This window comes from Carettochelys insculpta, chromosome 10 (assembly GCF_033958435.1).
Source record: "Carettochelys insculpta isolate YL-2023 chromosome 10, ASM3395843v1, whole genome shotgun sequence".
Taxonomy (NCBI): domain Eukaryota; kingdom Metazoa; phylum Chordata; order Testudines; family Carettochelyidae; genus Carettochelys; species Carettochelys insculpta.
In genome coordinates, this window is record NC_134146.1 from 5,465,470 (window position 1) to 5,488,937 (window position 23,468).

The 23,468-nt window shown below is 52.6% G+C and overlaps 1 protein-coding gene across 1 annotated transcript in view; it reads right to left on the minus strand.

The window, feature by feature from the left end:
• STAG1 (STAG1 cohesin complex component) overlaps nucleotides 1–23,468 on the minus strand; it is a 331,084-nt gene that overhangs the window by 33,406 nt on the left and 274,210 nt on the right. Inside the window, exon 25 of the mRNA XM_075003885.1 lies at nucleotides 8,137–8,311. Coding sequence (XP_074859986.1) covers nucleotides 8,137–8,311 — 175 coding nt within the window. The remainder of the gene's footprint in view (nucleotides 1–8,136; nucleotides 8,312–23,468) is intronic.

The window sequence follows — 23,468 nt, forward strand, 5'->3', positions numbered from 1 at the left end:
ATTTTTTTTTTTGTTTCGTTTTTGTTTTAGCTAAAAATCTTGGCAAGAGAACAATTCACAGATGCTTCTTTATTCTGGTTGCATTGAATGTATGCATTCACATGAATTATTCTTGCAACAAAATCTCTAACATATGCCTTGATTTGGCATTCCTGGCCCTTCATAAAAAAAGAAAAGAAATGTCACTTGATTGTCAGAAACAATAATATAATAAGCAACACAAGCACCCTGCTGTGAATGAAAGTAACAAGATAATAAATATGTTAGCAGGCCATGAGATAGACAGCATTTACCAATTCAGTCAAAAAGTATGTTAGATGCAAATGTTAAGAATGGTGATCAATTCACTGTAGAATAAATTCAACCAAACTGAAGAAACACAAATGGTATATAAACAGAGGGCCTTTACCTTTTATAATACCTGTTCTCTAACTACACTGCTTTGACAGAGACAGGTACTTGGACACAGACCTTTAAAACAATACTGATGCCGAGGGTCATGTGCATGTCCCTTGAGTCCGAACTGCTTTGGACCAAAGGAATAAACAGCACCTCACCAATGTTGCCCTATTTCCCTCTGCCTCCAAGCTTGAGTTGCAGGTGTACCCTGAAGGACAGAAGGCTTGAAGTGTCAGAGTTGCCTTTCGGAGGCAGTACTGCTGCCTATGCTTGCCAACCTAGTGAGGAGGGCTTTAATGTGGGTGTAAAAGGGGCAGGTTACAAAAGCCCCTGGGTAAATATAAAAATGGTGACCCTAGCAGAGGATTAGATCTGAGATACCCTGATCTTAATATGCCTTTGGATAGGATATACTCAAAAGCAAACTAGCGAAAAGTGGTCTAGATGAAATTATTATAAGGTGGATGCAGGACTGGCTGAAGGAGCACATTCCAAAAGTAGTGATCAATTTGAAAGTGGAAGGATGCATCTTATGGGACCCACAGCCTGAGTCCAGTATTATTCAATATCTTCATTAATAACTTGTTTAATGGAACACAGTATGGTTATGAAATTTCAGACAGCACCATAATGGGAGGGCTTGCGAGCACTTTGGAGGAGAGGATCAGAATTCAAAGCTACCTTGGTAAATTGGAGAATTGGTCTGAATTAAAAAAGATGAAATTTAATACAGACAAGTGCAAAGTACTACAGTTTGTAAGGAAAATCAAATGCACATGTACAAAATGGAGAACATCCAGCTATGAGGCAGCAAAGAATCTGGGTTTTCTTGTGGATCACAAATTGAATATGAGTAAACAATGTAATAAAGCTGAAAAAGATTAATATTTTGGAAAGTATTAATGTGTCATATGCTTAAGTGTCCTGCTTTACTTTGCCCTGGTGAGGCCTCAGCTAGAGTAAATGGAAAGAACCTTGGACCTAGGGTATTCTAAAAAGGATCCCTGGAGAGGGATCAAAGGAAGGGATTGAGAGGAGGAATAACTTTGAATTCTACTGACACTTGTGAATAATTTCTAAAATTACTTGCCCATGGCAATAGATGTTTATTACCAAAAAAATTTATGCAGATGGTCTACTAACGGGATGAAACGAACCCTGATTAAAACTGGATCTCAGCTCTCAGTCATTATGTCAAACTAGGGACCTAAGGCCTTGAACAGCAGGTATTGAAGATAATTGGTTCAACTTCTGTTTGTGGTTTGAAGCTCCATTTCTTTTGCTGAGAAGATTTGTCCAGGATGATATTGTTGACAATTTCATTTGCTTTGGGTAATGTGAGGAAGATGATGAATTTTGTCATCTTGGAATCTGGAAACAGACACTGCAGGTCTCCTTCATTGTTTCCAGAAATTCATGTGTTTGGGAACCAAACTATCTTTCTTCCTAAAGGGGAGATGCTCAAGTTCTGAAATTGTTTGAGAGGAAGCCCTGAAGAGCTAAGTCAAACATATCTTCCAATGGAAAATGCAGAAGCTACAGCTGTAATTGCAGAATCTCAATAATCAAGCAATGATTTGCAACTTGCTATCCCCTCTCTAATGACAACACATGCGATTTTTCTCTGTTTATGTTGGAGAGGTTTGGTGAACATGGACATTTCTCCCCAAAGATAATATTGGTAGTGTGTCACTATAGCTTGATAATGCATTACCTTTAAATCTAAAAGTAGAGGAAGAGACACTTTTCTCCCCAGGAAATCTTATTTGAAACAGAATCAACCTGCCTATCTTTAGATCTTTGTTCAGCAGCCTTTATAACCAAAGACTTCATGACTGGATGTGGGGAAATGTTAGAAATCACCTTGGGATATGAAAGGTATTTGTCTGCCTTTCCAGACACCACCTGAACCGAATCTGTATGGATCAGATTAAGTTTTGCAGGTTGTAAAAGACCATTGAATACAAGCAGTGACATTCTATCAGAAGAACAAAGATTTCGAAGACTGGGTGTTTTCAGATGGTGACAATGCAAGAGTCACCCTCACATTTTCACCATATGATTTTCAAATTCAGGATCTGCCTCCTGATATTTTTGCACAATAATCTGCTCCTTTATTATGGTGGAAGATTCCTCTCTCCTTATGTTTCAATCACAGATCAGGTATCTTCAGATCCGAACAGAGATATGGGGCAGAAAGCATGGGTGTGAGACAGAAGTATAAGCTCCACTTCCATTAGGTTTTAAGTGAATACTACAACACACAGTTGTTAGGAAAAACACAATCAGTATTAAGAGTAGAACAAGAAAATGTTTAGCTATAATATAACACTTTACAACTTCAAACCACTGTTCAAACAAGAGTTAACGGGAACATAATACCTGGATGTTGAAAAACACCACCTTCCTCTGCGTCAATCAAAGGAAATGCTTTCTTCCTTCCACAGGAAGGAAGGAAGGTGGACAAACAAGAAAGAACGGTAGTTTCATCTTTAGATCCTCCAAAACCTTTCTTAAAGCTCACCTCTGTAGTGATTCTGTGAAATATGAAAAGGCCATCCCGAAGATGAGAGGCTTACTCACCTTGCAGCACCTGATGTTCTTAGAGATGGGTGTCCCTGTGGGGGGGCTCCAAATAAGGTGACAGGTCCAAACAGCCATTTGCAGCTGGTCAGACTTCAGAGAACAATTATGACACACATTCAAGATGGAATATATGAAGCATGTGTTGGTCGATAAATAGCGTTCTATAGGGTAAAGTTTAATAAATGCTTGACAGGGAGATGTGCAAGATTTCAGTGAGCTTATACTGTGACTTTAGGAGCTCAGCTAGTGAGATATCTAGAGAGTCAGCTATACTTAAAAAAAAAGTTCTTGAAAGAATTTGAAGAACCTGTGGTTGGTGGTGGCAGCGGCATTACAGTCTCATTGGATGAAGAAGAAGAAATGTGTGCTGGTGGCATAACTCTCCTGTTTGAGCCCTTCATCAGGTTCCTCCAAGTCCTCCTCTTGTTCCATCTTGAAGGAGGTGAGGAAAAGGATGATTGAATGGCTCATGGTTTCAAAATAGCCTGGGGTTGTAATCTACAATAAGCCCAGGGGTTGGAATATGGCCAAGTAGATGGCACTGGTACCGGGGGTCTCCAAGGATATGATTGCCATTGTTGTGTCGATACTGGAGGAGTCTGTCAATGTTGTTTAGGGGGTGGGAGGAGTACACGTACAGTGCCACTTGCACCTCTTCTTTCTTGTCAAATAAGAAGATGGTGTCAAGCTCCCGTATGTGGTTATCACAGTCTGAGCTTTGCATACTGGGGTGGTATTGATACCAAAAAAGCAGAGGGTAGAGCTAGATCCACAAATATATTAAGAGGTGGCAGCACCACAAATGTCAGTACCTGACTGTGCACTGCCATCTGCACCAACAGTTCTGGCATGTGGCATCTTTGGTGGTGATGGTGCCTTTGCTGAGGTTGGTGCAGATTTCTTTTGTGTGTTTTGAGCTTGTGATTTGCCTAAACACCAGAAGTAGGGACAGGCTTATTTTTAGCCTTTTCTCCTTGGGCCACCTGAATTTCTGATGGTCCCGGTGCATCAAGCTCCACAGTAGTCAGTGCTGCTGGTACTTTGCCCAAATAACACTTTTTCGTAGGTTGTTCTCTGTGAAGTGAGAATGGGAGCCTATGCTTAGTAGGCTGCTTGGGTTTTTTTAAGGTCCTTGATCCAACGGTTGTCTCAGTGAAGACCTAGATTCTGGATTTGAAGCTTGTTTAAGTGACTTTTCCATTAAGATCAGCTTCAGTTGGAAGCCCCATGCTTTCAACAACCTTGCTGATAGTTTTCTTCAGTTGGCACATTTCTGAGGGACATGTGCCTCACCCAGGCAGCAATGGCATTGTGCATAGCCATTGAAGATAGGTAGAGAAAGCAGACATGAGTGGCATCTTCTGTATCCCAGGAAGCCAGGCATGACTGTTAATTTGACGCACCACGAGGTGCTGAAGGTAAAAGAAAAAGGATTTTTTTAAAATAGATTAAGGAATGAGAATGGGAGTTAAAGAAAAAGAAATTTGATGTGTGACATGGACAAACTGTTACAGTGAGGAAATTATGGAGCTGCTCAAGTTCCAACTTATGCCTATGATGGTAAAGAAGAAACTGAGGGACAGAAGGAGGAACACAACAGTTAACATTTAGCACAAGTCATGTACCAATCATGCACCACCACTGGGTACTGCTGATGAAAATCTCCAATTATAAGTGCAGGGCGCAGAAAATATCTTATATGGGCCGCGTCTACACGTGCACGCTACTTTGAAATAGCGGCGCCAACTTCGAAATAGCGCCCGTCACGGCTACACGTGTTGGGCGCTACTTCGAAGTTGAAATAGACGTTAGGCAGCGAGACGTCGAAGTCGCTAACCCCATGAGGGGATGGGAATAGCGCCCTACTTCGAAGTTGAACGTCGAAGTAGGGCACGTGTAGACAATCCACCTCCTGCAACATCGAAATAGCGGGGTCCGCCATGGCGGTCAACAGCTGAGGGGTTGAGAGACGCTCTCTCTCCAGCCCCTGCGGGGCTCTAAGGTCACCGTGTGCAGCAGCTCTTAGCCCAGGGCTTCTGACTGCTGCTGCTGCAGCTGGGGATCCATGCTGCATGCACAGGGTCTGCAACCAGTTGTCGGCTCTGTGGATCTTGTGTTGTTTAGTGCAACTGTGTCGGGGAGGGGCCCTTTAAGGGAGCGGCTTGCTGTTGAGTCCATCCTATGACCCTGTCTGCAGCTGTTCCTGGCACCCTTATTTTGATGTGTGCTACTTTGGCATGTAGACATTCCCTCACAGCGCCTATTTCGATGTGGTGCTGCCCAACGTCGAAGTTGAACGTCGACGTTGCCAGCCCTGGAGGACGTGTAAACGTTATTCATCCAAATAGACTATTTCGATGTCCCTACATTGAAATAAGCTATTTCGATGTAGCGTGCACATGTAGACGTAGCCATGGAGTACCAACAGGGACACACAGGCTGCGTCTACACGTGCACGCTACTTCGAAGTAGCGGCAGTAACTTCGAAATAGCGCCCGTCACGTCTACACGTGTTGGGCGCTATTTCGAAGTTGAAATCGACGTTAGGCGGCGAGACGTCGAAGTCGCTAACCCCATGAGCGGATGGGAATAGCGCCCTACTTCGACGTTCAACATCGAAGTAGGGACGTGTAGACGATCCGCGTCCCGCAACATCGAAATAGCGGGGTCCTCCATGGCGGCCATCAGCTGGGGGGTTGAGAGATACTCTCTCTCCAGCCCTTGCGGGGCTCTGTGGTCACCGTGGGCAGCAGCCCTTAGCCCAGGGCTTCTGGCTGCTGCTGCTGCAGCTGGGGGTCCGTGCTGCATATACAGGGTCTGCAACTAGTTGTTGGCTCTGTGTATCTTGCACTGTTTAATGAAAGTGTGTCTGGGAGGGGCCCTTTAAGGGAGCGGCTTGCTGTTGAGTCCGCCCCGTGACCCTGTCTGCAGCTGTGCCTGGCTCCCTTATTTCGATGTGTGCTACTTTGCCGTGTAGACGTTCCCTCGTTGTGCCTATTTCGATGTTGGGCTGAGCAACGTCGAAGTTGAACATCGACGTTGCCAGCCCTGGAGGACGTGTAGACGTTATTCATCGAAATAGCCTATTTCGATGTCGCAACATCGAAATAAGCTATTTCGAAGTTGGGTGCACGTGTAGACGTAGCCACACTGAAAAAAGTACCATGTGTGTTGTTTTTTACACTATTTTTAATGGTCTCACCTTGCGCTCTTCTTGCTAGCTGCGTCTTGCCAATTCTTCTCTCTTACCATACACTTAGGATCTGAACTTTTTAGCGGAGAGATCACTTTTTCCATAAATTTATAAAGTTTATAGCCAGAAAAGGACCATAAGATCATCTACTCTGACCTTCTTTATATCAGAAGCCATTTAATTTCACCCTTGATTTAGCTTAATAACTTAGCTTCCCTTTATAGTTTGTCCCAATGGTTAACCACTCTGTTAAAAATGTGTGCCTAATATGAATTCAAAATTTTTTGTTTTCATCTTCCAACATTTGGTTCTTGTCTTGATTTTCTCTGATATACTAAAGACCCCTTTATCAGCTGGTATTTCCTCCCTGTGAAAGTACTTATACTGTAATCATGATATTGCTCAACCCTCTTTTTGATGAGGTAAACAGACTGAGCTCTTAATTTTTTCCACTGTCAGGAATTTTCTCCAGCCCTTGAATAATTTTTGTGGCTCTTCACTGAATTTTCTCCAGTTTTAATAACAGGTTTTATAATATAGGCGGACAGTGCCTCCTACTACAATGGTGCCTGATCACTGTCACCCAGTCGGCACTACCACTATCAATTTAAGATAATTCTATGTCCCCCATTTCTGTAGTTTGGGCCTCTCATTCTTTAATGTATTTCGCCACATAGCATTGCTGTGAGGTTGTGAAGTGGTAATGTTCCTAGTTTTGAAGATGGGGAACTGATGGATTGGAAAGTTAAGTGTCTTTCCCAAATCTCACAGGACATATGTATTGGGTCTTCTGAGTCCAGGCGAATGCCCTGAGCATTGGACCATCTTTTCTCACCAATATTAACATTAATTACTTCCACGGCCACCACTATCACAAATACTATAAGCACAAACAAGCTTTCAAAGGTAACAGAAAGATAACTGTGCTAGTCTATATACTACGAAAACAATAAAGCAGTCCAGTAGCACTTTAAAGACTAACAAATAATTTATTAGGTGACGAGCTTTCGCGGGACAGACCCACTGCTTCAGATCATAGCCATACCAGAACACACTTAATAGGTAAGGCACAGAGAACCAAGCATAGTAATCAAGGTTGACAAATCAGAAAAATTATCATCAAGGTAAGCAAATCAGAGAGCAGAGGGGCAGAAGGGGTGGGGGGAGTCAAGAATTAAATAAAGCAAAGTATGTAAAAGAGCCCCTATAATGACCTAGAAAATTGTCATCCTGGTTCAAACCATGTTAATGTGTCAAACTTGAATATAAAAGAGAATTCAGAAGCCTCTCTTTACAAACGGTTGTGAAAATCCCTTTTCAGTAAAACACAGACTTTCAAGTCATCAACAGAATGGCCCACTTTATTAAAGTGCTGGCTGACAGGTTTGTGAATCACCTAATAAATTGTTTTGTTAGTCTTTGAAGTGCTACTGGACTACTTTTTTGTTTTCAAGCTTTCAAAGGATATGTATTCCTACTCTTTAATGGGGAGTGGAGCTCAGGCAGAGTAACAGGGATGGAGCAATATCAGCTAATGAAAAAAATGTCTTGTAACAACTTGTTTTGCTTATCGTCAGCGTTTGTGAGGCACAGAAGAAGGTAATTCTGGGCTACTGGAAATCAAACACCAACTAACTGGAGTTATTGTATGTTTCTAAAAGATACATTTAAATGTATTTTACTGTTGGTCTGAGACTGAAGCCTCTTGAACACAGACACATTAAAAATTACAGTAATTAAGGACAAATGCTGTTATAGGCATATGCCACGGCAATTTATACTTTTGCCCCATTCTCTTAATAAAAATTCATTATGCAATTTCACTTTATAAATCAGAAAATAAGGGACCAAAAAAAACCCCACAAACACCAAAACAAACTTAATTTGATATATTTCAGAGCACAGATGTGTGTGTCAAGTGAGAGAAGACAAGTAGAGAATGTGATGGCTAAACATACCCATGCTTTGGTTCTCATCATCTTGGTCAATGAAGACATGGTCCATCACAAAGCTAAGGAGTTCGGACTGTAGTCCAGAGTCTGGATTGAACACCAAAGGTTGAAGACCCTCTCTACCTCCAGTCATCAGCTGGTGGCTAAAAATCATCAAGAGATCACAGAGCAGCATGAAAGCCTGAAACACAAAGTTACTGCATTCAGTTAACCCATACGGGTCTAGGTCATTTTACAATATAAACATGCTGTGTACAAAACTTCTAGATATTTTCCTACCACTAACTGGTAATTGTCCATGTGCATGTGGTAGACCCTTACCTGGAAGCTTCTGGAGCCTTCTAGAAAGACAGTATACTGGGTCTATTTGGAGACCAGGGAGTGGGCGGGCTGTGCCCGCCCATGACTAAAAGACCCCTCTTAATAGAAGAGGGATCCCTTTAAAAAAAAAAAAAAAAAAAAAAAAACCATGGCCCCAACAGAGTGCGGGAGACAACTGAAGAAAAAACAGGGACGGGAGTGGAGGTCAAAGGTTTAAAATGAGGGAACCACAAGGGGACACCGAGCAGAGAACCCCGGACAGCGCCCACTGCCCCCCAAAGGTGTCGAGAGCGCCAGTGGACGCTGCCCAAAGGAACTCTGCCCGGATTCGTGAGCGGAGCGGAAATAGGCCCAACAGTCACAGACTTCCCCGCCGCCAGCCTCCTCTCCCGAGTGTTATAAATGGCTACCTTGGCCATAGCCAGGAGGAGACTGATGAGGAGGTCCCGCGACTTAGTGGGGCCATAAATGGGGTGTGCTAGAATGAGGAGGTGTGGGGAGAAGTGCAGCCAGAACCTCAGCAGGAGGTTCTGGAGGAGCCGGAAGAGGGGCTGCAACCTGATGCACTCAATGTAAATGTGCGCCAGGGTCTCCCTCGTGCTACAAAAGAAATAGGTATCTGGGGGTGGGGGGTGAACCGCGCCAGGTACACGCCCGTGCTCACCACCCCATGCAGGATTCTCCAGCTGATGTCCCCGGTGGGCCGCGGGACCAGGGAAGAATAAAGGCTGGCCCACCAGGGCTTCCCACCCTCTGAAGATGGTAGAAGGTCCTGCCACTTGTGGTCTGGGCGGGACATGAGGGTGGGATAGTGGAGCGTGTGAAGCACGAGCGTGTACAGATGATGTCTGGGCGCAGTTCAAAAGGGGACCGGCTGCAAGGTGTGCAGCCGGCTGGGATGACGCAGAGGAGGGGGGCAGGAAGGCTCACGGAGCCGGGGGCCCACGGAGAGATCCGGAGGGCCAGGAGTGAGAGGGGGGCGGGGTGCACCCTCTCGCAAGACCCGGCGCAGGTAGACGTGAGCAGAGGGCGGCAAGGTGGCCTTCACCTCCTTGAGTACACGCCGGGGAGAATGTAGGGTGGAGAGCCCCATGCGCTGGGCGAGCGCCGGGGCCTCCATCCAGTCTCCCCAGCCGTAGTCCAGGAGGTCTCCGACCCTGGTGATTCCACCGAGGACCAGCCTCCGGCACACCGCGGGGGACTCCACTGCCTGCACATGGAGGTATGGGTTGTGTAGCAGGGGCTCCACAAGGAGGTCTTCCCCCGTGGCGGCCCCTAAAGACCTGGAGACTGAGAGCAGCTGCCAGGTGCGGAGTTGTTTCTGGTGGAAGGCTGGCAGCTCCGAGAGGTCTCGTGGATGGCCTCCCAAAGGCAAATAAAGGAGCTGCCAGTCGTATTGGAGCCCTCGGAAGCGACGGAGGAAAGCGTGCACCAGCTTGGTCCATGCTGGACTATCTGCACTATTGCTGTTAAGGAGTCCCTGAAGGGCCCGGAGGCGGAAGACATGGACCTGAGTGCGTAGGCAGGTCTGGCCCTGCCCCCTTCCTCCGGGGGGAGATGAAGAACCCCTGCAGGGAGCCAGTGCAGTCCTGGCCAAAAGAACTCCAGAACTACCTTCTGGAGGGCAGCCAGGAAACCGGAGGGTGGGACAAGGGTGTTGAGACGGTGCCAGAGCATGGACAGGACTAGTTGGTTAAGCACCAGTTCCCTCCCCCGTAGGGAGAGGCACTGGAGCGGCCCCGCCCACCTCCGCAACTGCTCAGCCACCCTGCCCTCTAAACCCTGCCAGTTTTCCGGCGGAGAGGGATGCGTGGCAGATAGAAAAACGCCTAGATAGGATAGCGGACCCACGCTCCATCATATGGCCTGAAGCGCAGGTGGTAGGTGGCCTGCCTGCCACCCAGCCCCAACCACCAGGCCAGAGCTCTTCACCCAGTTGACCCGGGCAGAGGAGGCTGCCAAGTAAACGGCTTGGCAGGCCTCCAACCACACCAGGTCTCCCGGGTCCTGGACCACAAGGAGTACGTTGTCGGCATACGCTGACAGAACCAGCCGCAGCTCTGACTCACAGAGCACCAACCCCATCAACCTTCGTCGAAGGAGATGGAGGAAGGGCTCAATGGCCAGAGCGTACAGCTGGCCCGACAACGGGCAGCCTTGACGCACCCCTTGCCCAAAGCTGACTGGAGCGGTCAGGATCCAGTTGAGCTTGACCAAACACTGTGAGGCAGTGTACAGCACCCAGAGAAACCTGATGACATGGGGTCCAAAGCCGAAAGCCCGCAGAGTGCCCAGGAGATACCCATGGTCCACCCTGTCAAACGCCTTCTCCTGATCCAGGGACAGGAGGGCGAACAACAGACCATCCCTACACCTGAGCTCTAAGAGATCCCGGACCAGATAGAGGTTGTCAAAGATGGTGCGGCCCGGGACGGTGTAGGTCTGGTCAGGGTGGACCACGTCCTGCAGCATGGACCCCAAGCGACGGGAGATGGCTTTAGCGATAATCTTGTAGTCCGTACTGAGGAGCGAGATGGGACGCCAGTTCTGAAGGTCACGGGGGTCCCCCTTTTTGGGCAGCAGGGTGAGGACGGCCCGCCTGCATGACAGGGGGAGGACCCCGCTTTGCAAGGACTCGGCCCAGACGCTGAGCAGGTCTGGACCGAGGACGTCCCAAAACACGCAGTAGAACTCCACAGTCAGCCCGTCCATGCCTGGGGACTTGTTGGTGGGCATGAGACGGAGGGCTTCCGAGACATCAGCCAGAGTGAGAGGCAACTCTAGCCGGTCCTGGTTGCCCGTGCTGACCGAAGGGAGTCGGTCCCAAAGCACTCTGCAGGCGTCGGCGTCGGTTGGATCCGGGGAGAAAAGGGTGGCGTAGAAGGCATGAGCCCTCTCGCGCATCTCCGCCGGATACGTAAGAGGGGTGCCATCCTCCGCAAAGAGGCAGAGGATATGTTTTTTTGGCACCCCTCTTTTTCTCCAGGGCATAGAAGAAGCGGGACCCGCAGCCCATCTCCTGAAGGAGCTGGATCCGCGACCTCATAAAGGCCCCCTGTGCCCAAAGGGCATCAAGGGCCCTGAGCTCGTTCCGCTTCTCCCGGTACATGCCGCAGAGGGATGCATCTCTGGGGCTGGCAGCCAGGCGCCTCTCCAGCTCAAGAACCTCCCACTCCAGCTGTCCTATCAACGCATCCTGCCACCAGCTGGCCCCCTGGGTATAGTCACGGCAGAAGAGCCGTATGCGCACCTTTCCCAGATCCCACCACCGCCGCGCCAGGTAAAGGCACACTGTTGCCCGCACCAGGCCAGACATAACTCCTGGAAGGACGCCACGAAGCCCACATCCTCCAGCAGCTTGTTATTAAAATGCCAGTAGGCCGACCCCCGCTTCCCCGGCGAGAGGGAAGCCTTCACGGTCACTAAGTGGTGGTCCAAGAAGGGGGCCGGCTGCATGCTGGAGGAGTGGGCCTGCAAGAGATGGTGGCGAGAGATGTAGATGCGGTCCAACCGGGAGTGCATGGATTTGTGGCCCACCACCCGGACGTCGGTAAAGACGGTGTCCTCACCCGGGTGGTGGCTGCGCCAGATGTCCACCAGGGAGCGATGATTGATAAGCTCCCCGAGGACGTCCGCAGCGGCCGGGCACTGCTCCGTTCCCGTATGGTCCTGTTCCTCGAGGGTGCAGTTGAAATCCTCGCCGAGGACCAGGCACTTGTGAGGATCGATGGAGTCAAGGAAGGCCACCGCCTGCTGGAAGAAGGATGTTCTCTCCGGGCCAGATGTTGGGGCGTAGACATTGATGAGGTGGAGGGGCAGCCCCTCCACCCGTACCCGGAGGTACAGCAGGCAGCCTAGCACGACCTCGACACTCCCCAGCACCTTGGGCTGCAGGTCTGGGGAGAACAGGGTTGCCATCCCGCCCCAATGGGCCGAGAGGTGACTAAGGTGGACCCCGTCTCCCCACTCCAGCCGCCAGCTGGGCTTCGGCGGCCGGAGTAGTGTGGGTCTCCTGGAGGAAGGTGACCGAGCACCCGGCACCTGCGGAGACCCGACCCACAGGCCCTGGTGTTCAAGGTGGTAAAGATGATCAGCGGCATTTAGAGGGCTGGGGAGGATCCTCGCTGGAGGGAACGCCAGTGGTCCCCGTGGGGCCGCGCAGCAAGCCATGGCCGACGCCATAGGTGATTAGGGCATCACGGAAGCCGCGGGCCCGTTGGTAGGCCGTGGAGTCCCTCTTCCCGGTCCCCTTGCCCTCCTTCAGAAAGGCCCTCACGGACTCAAGGATGAGATGGAAGTCACCCCAGCGCTGGAGGGCGAGAGCTACTTTGTTCTTGGAGCTGCGAACGTCCTCCAAGAACTTGTGCATCTCGTCCGCCAGCGCATGGGGTGCTGAGGCCTTGGGGTCCTGAGTGCCCCTCAGCCTCGTATCCTTTTGGGCTCCGCGGCTGGCAGGGAAGGTCATGCAGTAGCTGGGGCTTGATTTTGGGAGGACTAGGGGTGGCGGAGGGAGAGCAGCCCCAGAGGTGCTGGGAGAGGGTGAGACAAAGGGGGCCTCCCGAGGGACTGCGGCCTCGGGAGCAGTTATGAGCAGACAAGGGTCGAGGGGAGGTGCAGGAAGAATGGGGATGGGGGCAAAGGTGATGAATGTATTGGGGGGAGGGTGAGTGTCGTGGAGAGAAGGGGAAGGCGGAGCGAGAGAGAGGAGGAGGAGAGTCTGGAGGGGGTTGGGGCACAGTATCTGGGACGGGACTTTGACTGGAAGAGGGGGTGGAAGTGGGGGTATGAGTAAGAGGGGTGTGGGGAGGGGGGGCTTTTCCAGGAGGCAAGAGGGGAAGGGGGGATAAGGGCGAGGTGCCATTGCATCTAACAGCAGGCACCAGTGAGGTGGAGGGGTCAGCGTTGGGGTTTTTGATACTGGGGGCGGGCAGGGTACGAGGGGAACACAAATCCCTCCGGGACATCCGGGGGCAGGACAGCTACAGCTGGGAGCTGATCCTCAGCTGGGGGGGCGGTTGCACCCTGTGACGTCCCAGAACAAGGGAGGATAATGGTTGGGAGATCACTGGCAGGTGGGGAGAGAGAAGGTGAGGGGGGCAGCTGGGTGTGGGTGGCTGGCCCATAGGCCTCTAGCAGCAGACCCCCTACGTCCAGAGCAGCCAGCGTAAGGCCTAGGGCCTCAACCTCCTGCAAGAGGAGGGTGAGGCCGAGGCTCATCTCCTCCGGGCACCTCACAACAGTGGTCTGGGCAGCGGCCGGAAGGGTGTCGGAGGAGGGCACGGGCTCACAACAAGCCCCCTCTGCCCCTTTGGGCTCGGGCTCCGGGACAGGAGGGGCGATATTCTCCATTGCTGCCGCGGCGGCCTCACTCACCCCCGGCAGATGGTCAGTAGTCAGGGGTTTAGCAGATGGATCAGGGCTGGTGGCTCTTGTTAATGCTTTGCGTGACACATCCACCCCGTCCTCCGACAGGGTGGAGTGCCGGGCGCGTGCACTTCTTTTCTTGAGCTTCCCCCTTACCAATACCCAGTCCTCCAGAGAGGTAGGCTCAGTGGTAGAGGAGGAAGGACCAGGGGACGGAGGCAACGAGGACGGAGGGAAGGAGAAGGAGGATGGGACAGTGAGGGAGAGGGACGGCCTGCCCTGGGGTGGGCCCTGTCCGGGTCCTGCTGCCAGCCCTGCCTCCCTCTCCTCCACAGACCTGGCTTGAATGCCCGCTTGGGCGCCGGCGCCTGCTTCTTCTTGCCCTTCACCATGTGCCTGGGCATCCTCCAACACCCGAGCGGCGATGGTTCCGTCCGGGGAGGGAAGAGGAGGGGTGGTCCCAGGGCCCGTCGCGGTCGGGGTGTCACTGGTCATGTAGCTGTTACCCCCCCGGGTCGGAGGAGGTCCTGGGCTCTTCTCTTTCGTGTCGGGCCAGGGGGCAATCCCTCCGGACATGCCCCGCTGCCCGACACACGAAGCACCGTGCCTCCCACAAGGTGTAAAAGACCTGGTACTGGGCCCCTTGATGAGGCACCAGTATAGTCCCCTCCTGGGCCACCCTGCCCTGTGCTGCCGCCAGCGGCAGTTGGATTCGCGCCTGCCGGCGGAAGGAGAGCACGTGTCATAGGGCGGGGTCTTTGAAGCCAAGAGGGAGGGGACTCAGGACCAACAAGGGTCATCCCAGGGAGGTGAGGAAAGGCAAAAGGGAGGGACAGGGGAGAAAACCACCCACACGCCCAGGTCCTCAAGTGGCTCCAGGGGCACATAGATGCCCCCAACTGCCAAGCCCCTCTGCACCACCTCCTGTGCGGCGGCCTCTGATGCCAGGAAGAAGACAATTTTCCCGAACATTCGAGAGACCGCCACCACAGCCGCGGGCCCCATCAATGCCCACACATAGGTCTCCCCATGGGGAGAGGCCGACACCATGAGGCAGCGGACTCCGTGCCTCCTGGTGAGGGCAGGGAAGGGGCCATGACTGTCGGGGATGGTATTCTGAGCGGAGGTGGAAGGAGCGGAGTGCAAGGCGGCTGCCGCCACCTGGGCGTACGACCCGGGGGATCCGAGTCCTCAGGATCAGTGGTGGGAGCAGGGGGGAGGGAAAGAGGGGCTGCAGCAGGTGCATCAGCAGCTGGGGTGGAAGGCCCAGCTATGGGAAGTTTGGCCTTCCGGGCAGGGATCTTGCCCTTTTTGGTCCCCTGGCCCTTCCCGCCCTTTTGGGGGGGTGGATTAGGGGCGGGGTCACCAGAGGAGGATGCCATGGCAGGGGCAGCAGGAGCCCCGGAGCCCATGCCCGCGCCCTCAACCGTCACAGAGTTCCCGGCAGCCCTGGACAAGTCGGCCGCTGCTGCAGAGGTGGAAGGAGTGACAGTGGAGGGGAAGGGGGGAGGAGAGCATCTATGGACAACCCCCCAGTGGGTGGGGAGGCCATTTTACAAGGTATGAGGATTTGTGAAAAAAAGGGAGTGGGGCCTTTAACTAGTGGGGGAGGGGAGAGGGGAAAAAGAAAGAGAAAATGAAAATGGCTGCCCCTCCCCTACCAGCCAGGCTGACGACCTGCACAGGCAGGGGTGGGGCAGGAGGGTAAAAGAAAAAAGAAAAAAAAACAAAGGAAAGGGAACACAAAAAGGCCACAACTCCCAACACAAGATGATAAGATGGCTCCTGCTTCTGCACTGGGATGTGGGGGGAATTCAAGATGTGCTTGTGGGGAGGTGAGTGCAAGGAAGGGGAAGGGGCTCAGGCACCTAACAAAAGAAGGGGGGGATTCGCAGGCACCAAGGAGAGGGAGAAGAGGGGGAAGAAAGGGGGTGGCAGAGCCAACCAAAAAGGGGGGGGGCAGGGGTACAAAGGGAGGGATGTGCCCACGGGTGGGCCCACAGCAGCTGCTGCAGAGCCTCACAGAAACAGAGGGAAGAGGAAGGGGCAGATGGTTAGCATGGGGCCCAGATGGAGAGGGCCCCAGTGGCAGCTGGGTGTGGGGGGGAGGCAAAGAAGCCAGTGGCTCCAGGGGTGGGGCAGGGACCACACCCTAACACCCCACCCCCAACTACACAGCCACCCCTGTGGAGCCCTGATGGAGAGGGACCCCACCTAAACTCACCCCCTCCAGCCACTCCACAGCAAGCTGTGGAGGGAAAGCCCGGCCACCGCCCAAAAAAGCCCCTTACCTCCTCCAGAGCAGCGAGGATGCAGCAGCCAGTAGATGGAAAGAGTGGGCCCAAAGGAAGGGCCAGAAAATTCCCCCCCCCCCCCCCCCGCAGAAAATGGAAAAAGGTGGGGGGAAGGGTACCCCCTTCCCTGCCAAGAGGCAGGGGAGCAAGAGTGCTCCCACACCACCCACCCAGCAGCTCCAGAAGAAACTAACCAGGAAGGGTGGCGTGGAGGGAGGAAAGAAGCAACCTGCCCAAGGCAGGGAAAGGGAAGCTGGCCCAAGAAAGGGGACAAAAGACAGTCCCAGATGGGGTCAAAGCAGCCAAAGGCTGCCTGTCCCCCAGTACTCACCTCCCAACTGTGGGACTCCCCAGGCGGGATCCCCGCAGCCTGGAGGACAGAGCGTTTCTGTTCCCTGTCTAGGCCCAGGCCCTCATTGGTCAGGTGGGCCCTGTGCTCCCTATAAAAGGCTCCCCATCTGGTAGCAGGTGGGAAGGTTTTGGGAGGTTTACCAGAGGAGCAGAGCAAGAACAGAGCAGGAGCAGAGCGAGAACCTACCACGGGGAAGCGGTGGGCAAAGCAGCCCAGGGTGAGGCTACTACTTTGGGGCAGGGGTGAACGCCCTGCCGGTTGCCTCTTGTTCTCATAGGGACCCTGGGCCAGAGTCCAGGGTAGAGGGTGGGTCTGGACTCCCCCCACCCTTCCCCAGAGGGATCACTCTACTGGAGCAGGCACGGGCCTGCAAGGGGACTGGTATTATTTTCCCCATACTAGTCCTGCCTATGATGAGGGTGGCTCGCTAAGCAGAGACCCTTGCCTTTGGAAGGGCCTGGGCAAAAAGGGGTCCTCCGTGAGTCTCTGAGGTAGCATAGATCCGCCAGGAAGTGCAGAGACCCACAGGGGCTGACAAGGGACATTGTCACAGCAATAATGCAAAGATGTGATTGATTGTTACTCTTGGGATCCTGCATTGTGAAGGAAATCACATGGAACTTTCAAAACTCGAAAATTTTACACCTTTGACTTCAGACAGGACACTGCTTGCCACCTTTCCACTAGCATCAGGTGGACACCACTGCCTTGAACTTAGAATTGGAAAAAGGAAAATAAGAATTAACAAAACTCCCAACAGTGATATGGGTGAGTAAAGAGAAGTTACTCACCGTAGTAACGGTGGTTCTTCGAGATGTGTCCCCGTGGGTGCTCCACATTAGGTGTCGGGCTCACCCCGCCGCCGCAGGTCAGATCTTCCAAGCAGTTTCTGCTGGACCGCGCATGCGCCGGTGCGAGCTGCTCCCTTGCGCGCTCCTGGCCACATGCGCGATCCGGTCCCCGCCAGTTCCTTGACCAACCGCCTCGGATGCTCCTGCAAAACACTAAACAGAGATCCGAAGAGGGGAGGATGGGCGGGTGGTGGAGCACCCACGGGGACACATCTCGAAGAACCACCGTTACTACAGTGAGTAACTTCTCTTTCTTCTTTGAGTGTCCCCGTGGGTGCTCCACATTAGGTGACTACCCAGCAGTAACCCAAAATAGGAGGTGGGTAATCGGATCATGTGCAGCTTGTCCCCGAGAGGACCGCTGTTGAGAGCTGGGTATCCTCTTGGAATACCCTGTGAAGGGCGTAGTGCTTGGCGAAGGTGTCATTGGATGACCAGGTTGCCGCTCTGCAAATGTCTTTTAGCGCAATGCCCTTGAAAAAGGTTGTTGATGCCGCCACCGCCCCAGTGGAGTGAGCCCTGGGCATGGCCAGTAAAGGAGTCTTTTTGAGTTCATAGCACATTTTTATGCAGGATACGATGTGCTTCAAAATTCTCTGCAAAGAGAGACCTTCTCCTTTCGATTTGGGAGCGAGAGAGACTAGGAGTCTATCCGTTTTCCAGAAGGACTTGATCCTGTCTATATAGAAGGCTAGCGCCCTCCTCACGTCCAGGAGATGTAGGCGTGCCTCTTTGTTAGAGCTATGAGGCTTTGGATAAAACGAGTGTAAAACAATAGGTTCGTTAATATGAAACTCAGAAGAAACTTTAGGAACAAAGGCTGGATGCAGCCGTATGGTTACCGCCTCCTTGGAAAATATTTTGCAGGGTGGCGTTGCCATAACTGCCGCAAGCTTGCTCACCCTGCGAGCTAACGTGATTGCGAGAAGGAAGGTCATCTTTATTGTAAGGAGGCGGAGGGAAACCGTGGCTAAAGGCTCGAACGGTGGTCCCGTTAGCGCATTAAGCACCAGGTCCAAGTTCCACGAAGGTGGAAGCGGTTTCCGAGGCGGGTATAGGTTTACCAACCCTTTGAGGAACCTGGTAACCATGGGATGGGCGAACACCATGTGCCCTTCCTCTTCGTGTCTGAACGCCGAAATGGCGGCAAGGTGGACCTTTAACGAGGATAGTGAGAGTCCTCTCTTGAGGTCCAGTAAATACTCTAATATTACGGGTATAGGCACCGAAAGGGGGGCTAACTGTTTGGTAGAACACCATGCCATGAAGCGAGTCCATTTCTGCTTGTAGGTCTTCCTGGTGGAAGTCCTCCTGCTACTTTCTAGGACTTGTTGCACTTCCTCCGTACATGTGCTCTGTAGGGAGCTGAGCCATGGATTAACCACGCTTGTAGGCGCAGGCCTTGGGGGTGCGGATGCACTATGGACCCCTGGGCTTGCGTGGGCAGATCCGGCACCACCGGGAGGGGCATCGGTGGACGGTCCGACATGCGCAGGAGTAGGGGGAACCATTGCTGTCGATCCCACGTTGGTACTATCAGGATCATTCGGGCTCCTTCCCTCCTGGCTTTCTGCGAGACTTTGTGGATCAGCACTGTGGGAGGAAAAGCGTAAAGCAGGGGGCCCCTCCAGGAGATCGCGAATGCGTCCCCCAGGAACCCCCGTCCCAGTCCTGCCCTGGAGCAGAATCGTGGGCACTTCTTGTTGTGTTGAGTAGCAAACAGGTCTATCTGGGGAAAGCCCCAGGCGTGAAAAATCGGTCGTAGCAGATCGGCACGGATCTGCCACTCGTGCGTGAGTGCGAAACGCCTGCTCAGCTGGTCTGCCTTCACATTGTGAGCGCCTGGTAAGTACGAGGCTTTCAAGGTTATATTGTTGGCAATGCACCAGTTCCACAACCGGACTGCTTCCGCACATAAGGCACAGGACCGAGCTCCTCCTTGCCGATTTATATAAAACATGGTGGAGGTATTGTCTGTACTGATCCCGACTACTTTGCCTTGTATATGGTCTCTAAAGTGTCTGCATGCGTTGAACACTGCTTTGAGCTCTAGTATATTTATGTGCAGTGACTGTTCCGTGGAGGACCACAGTCCTTGCGTCACCTCTTCGCCCATGTGTGCTCCCCACCCTATGTGGGAGGCATCTGTAGTAAGAAAAACCAATACTTGTGGTTGGTGGAAGGGTACCCCTGTTAGCATGTTCTTGGGGTTTACCCACCATTGCAGGGATTTGTGCGCCTCTGTTGTGGGCGACACCACCCTGTGAACGGTGTGTGCTGCCGGTTTGTATACGCTCGCCAGCCAGTGCTGCATGCTGAGCATGTGTAACCTGGTGTTCTGTACTACGAACGTCGCCGCTGCCATGTGGCCCAGCAGCTGGAAGCACGTCACTTGCACGAGGGGGCCGATGGCCCGAAAGCGTGTCTCTGGTAGATACACTCTCGCTGTAATAGAATTTATGCATGCTCCTATGAACTCTATGTCCTGTGTGGGGTCTATCTTTGATTTTGCCAGATGGATAACCAGGCCGAGCGAAGAGAACGTGCCTGCTGTGACGCGTATCATGCGTAGTACCTCCTCCTTCGAGGCCCCTTTGAGTAGGCAGTCGTCCAGATATGGGAATATAAATACCCCCTGTCTGTGCAGGTAGGCTGACACCACTGCCAAGGTCTTGGTGAAGACTCTGGGGGCCGAGGAGAGGCCAAACGGTAGGACCTTGTATTGAAAATGTTCTTTGCCTACCATGAACCGGAGAAATCGTCGGTGAGCCGGATGGATAGTTATGTGAAAATACGCATCTTGTAAGTCGAGGGCTGCGAACCAATCTCCATCGTCCAGTGCCGTAAGGACGGAGCTGAGTGTGATCATCCGAAAGCGTTGCTTGCGCAGGTACCGGTTGAGGCCTCAAAGATCAAAGATGGGCCTCCAGCCTCCTGTCTTTTTCTCCATGAGGAAGTATCTGGAGTAGAACCCTTTCCCTTGCAGTTGCTCCGGCACTCTTTCCACTGCCCCTATGAGCATAAGATGGTCTACCTCCTGCTTGAGTCTCGCTTCGTGGGAGGCATCCTGCAGGTGGGGCCTGGGTGGAGGTCGTGGCGGTGGGAGCGACTGGAAGGGGATCGCGTACCCCGTGGCTATGATCTCCAGCACCCATTTGGCTGTGGTGATCCTTTGCCACTGGTCGTAGAATGGTCGGAGGCGATGGTGGAATAACAGCTTCGGATGACATTGTGCGATGGTAGTGATGGCGCAGCCCTGGATCTGTGTGCCAAACTTGTGGCCTTTGGCCCTGCCTCGAGGACGCACGGCTCTGTTGGGAACGTTGCCTGGGAGTTCTATATTGTTGATGCTGTTTATGTCGCCCGTGCTCGTAACCCCTGTGGTACTGGGGACGCTGTGGCTGATACTGGTACCGCCTTTGCTGAGGGTAGTACTTTTTCTTTCTGTATGGAGGGGTGTAGATCCCCAAGGTCCTAAGAGTGGCTCGAGTCTTTACTGGAATGAAGGACCGAGTCAGTTGATTCAGCAAACAGCTTCTGCGTGTCGAAGGGGAGATCGACGATCTTCGCCTGCAGATCCCTCGGTATACCCGATGTTTGGAGGCAGGACTCCCTTCGCATTACCACTGCCGTAGCTGTTGAGCATGCTGCTGTGTCCGCAACATCCAGGGCGATCTGAACTCCCGTCCTTGAGGCCACGTAGCCTTCTTGCACGATAGCCTTAAGCACCGGCTTCTTGTCCTCTGGAAGCGAGTCCATGAGGGAGGTTAACCAAGAGCAGTTGTCGAAATTGTGGTTCGCTAGATGCGCTGCGTAATTCGCCATTCTCAACAGTAGAGTGGAGGAGTAGACCTTTCTGCCGAACAGCACTAGCTTCTTGGCATCTTTGTCCGTTCCCCCTGTTTTGAACTGAGACGTTTTTGATCTCTGTCGAGACAATTCTACCACCAAAGAATTTGGTTGTGGGTGGCTGAATAGGAACTCCATGCCCTTCGCTGGCACGAAGTATTTCTTGTCTGCTCTCTTATGGACAGGCGGAATAGTCGCAGGGGTCTGCCATATCGTGGTGGCGGACTCCAAGATTGCTTCGTCAAGCAGTATGGCTATTTTAGAGGAGGCCGGAGGTCTCAGATTTTTAAGGAGCTTATGGTGCTTCTCTTGCACCTCTGCTGTCTGGATGCCTTGCGTGAAGGCCACCCTTTTAAACAGCTCTTGGAACTGTTTGAGATCGTCCAGAGGATGGACTTCCCCCGGGGCTGTAGCCTCATCCGGGGAGGACAGCGAGGAACCGCTAGGGTACACCTCTCTGGACCCCTCCGGGTCCTGTTGATGGTGGTACATCCGCTCGCTAGAAACTTGCGAGGGAAAATCCCGGGGTTCCAGAACCAACTCTCCCTGAGATATTTGAGTCTCTGTCCCCGTTCATGATTGCCCTTGGGGATACAGGACCGTCTGTGGGGATCTGTCCCTGGTAGTATGCCTATGGTGTCCATGCCCCAGATAATAGGGGCGACCATGGCAACACGGGCACTGCTCCTGGGATGGTGACCTGGACCATTCCCTTGGTGCATACCCCCTACGTCTGGGGGAGCGAGATCTTCTGGAGACATGGGACGCTGGAGAGACCGATTTGTGATAGTACTCAAATGGCTCGAAGCCCAAGAAGGGCGAAGGTGGTCCAAGCCATGGGGAGGCTGGCTGTAGAAATGGAGATGGGGGCTCCGGATAGGCTAGGGGTGACCCCTGCCTTCTCGTTGGAGTCCGCAGCACGAGCGGAGGGCTCAGAGAAAGCAGCTCTGCAGCCCTGTCTGGAGAGGGACTGAGGTGCCGTGTTTTCTGTGCTGCCTTTCCCCTCCCCTGTGGGGGTGGCTCCGCCCCCTGACGCGTCGGGGATCTTGGTCCCATAGTCTGCACCGCGCTCGGCACGCTCCTCAGCGGTGCCGCGCGGGCGGTCTCCCCCGGTGCCTGCAGGTTGCGTGCCTGCGCGCTCTGCGCCGCCGGTTCCCCGGGGGTTGGTGCCGCTGTTTGCAGTGCCGCCGGTTCTGGCGCTTGCTTGGCTGCTGCCCTGCCAGCGGTACGGGGCGGCTGTTTGATCATTGGAGGCTGAACCTCCGCCACGTGTGTCTCCGCGCCGCCGCCGATCAGCTGTAGCTGCGGCTGGGGGCTGTGCGCTCCACCTGTCCCGCTCACTGTTGCTGCCGGCAGGGATCGGGTTGGGGAGATTCTCCTCCGTTTTTGCGCTGATGGGGTTAGGGATGCGGCTTTCCTTTTATGGGCCCCGGAGGGTCCCTCCTGCTGCAGCCGCTCCGGCACATCCAGCTGGAGGGCCTTGTCGAACAGCAGCATTTTCAGCTGCATTTCCCTGTCCTTCCTTGCTCTGGCTGTTAACTTGGCGCAGAAGGAACATTTCTGAGTGACATGGGATTCCTCCAAGCACCTTATACACTGACTGTGCCCATCAGATGTTGGCATCGCCTCGTGGCACGACTCACACTTCTTGAATCCTGAAGAGGACATTGTGGTGAGTCTTTGAGTTGTTAATAGGGTACTTAGCACCTTCTCTGTGCTTGTTCCCCTCTTGGATAAAGCCTGCCGCGGCAGGAGGGCTAATGGCCCTAGGCTCCTGGCCTCCAGTGCTCCGCTTGTTACTAGGATTGGAAGCTGTGAATTCCTTTCCTTTGTTTTTGTTTTTGGTTTTGTTTTTTTTTTTTGAAAACAACCACTGACTAACAATCTAAGACTGAAAAAACTTTAAAACAATTAAAAACATTAAATACGCTAACTCTGGCCGTAGCCTGAGCGGATTCCGTCTGCAGCCGATGGTGGTTAAAGAGGAACTGGCGGGGACCAGATCGCGCACGTGGCCAGGAGTGCGCAAGGGAGCGGCGCGCACCGGCGCATGCGCGGTCTGGCAGAAACTGCTTGGAAGATCTGACCTGCGGCGCCGGGGTGAGCCCGACACCTAATGTGGAGTACCCACAGGGACATTCAAAGAAGAAGCAAATATCTACCACAGCTTCTACCACAACCAATGAGCCTGTGCAAGCTCAAGATGTCATCGTTAGACACGACGGACTACCTATATCACAGTTTCATTATCTTATGGAAATAAAAGATCAAAAATTGCCCAGTTCTCCCTGAAATCTGTGGAAGTTA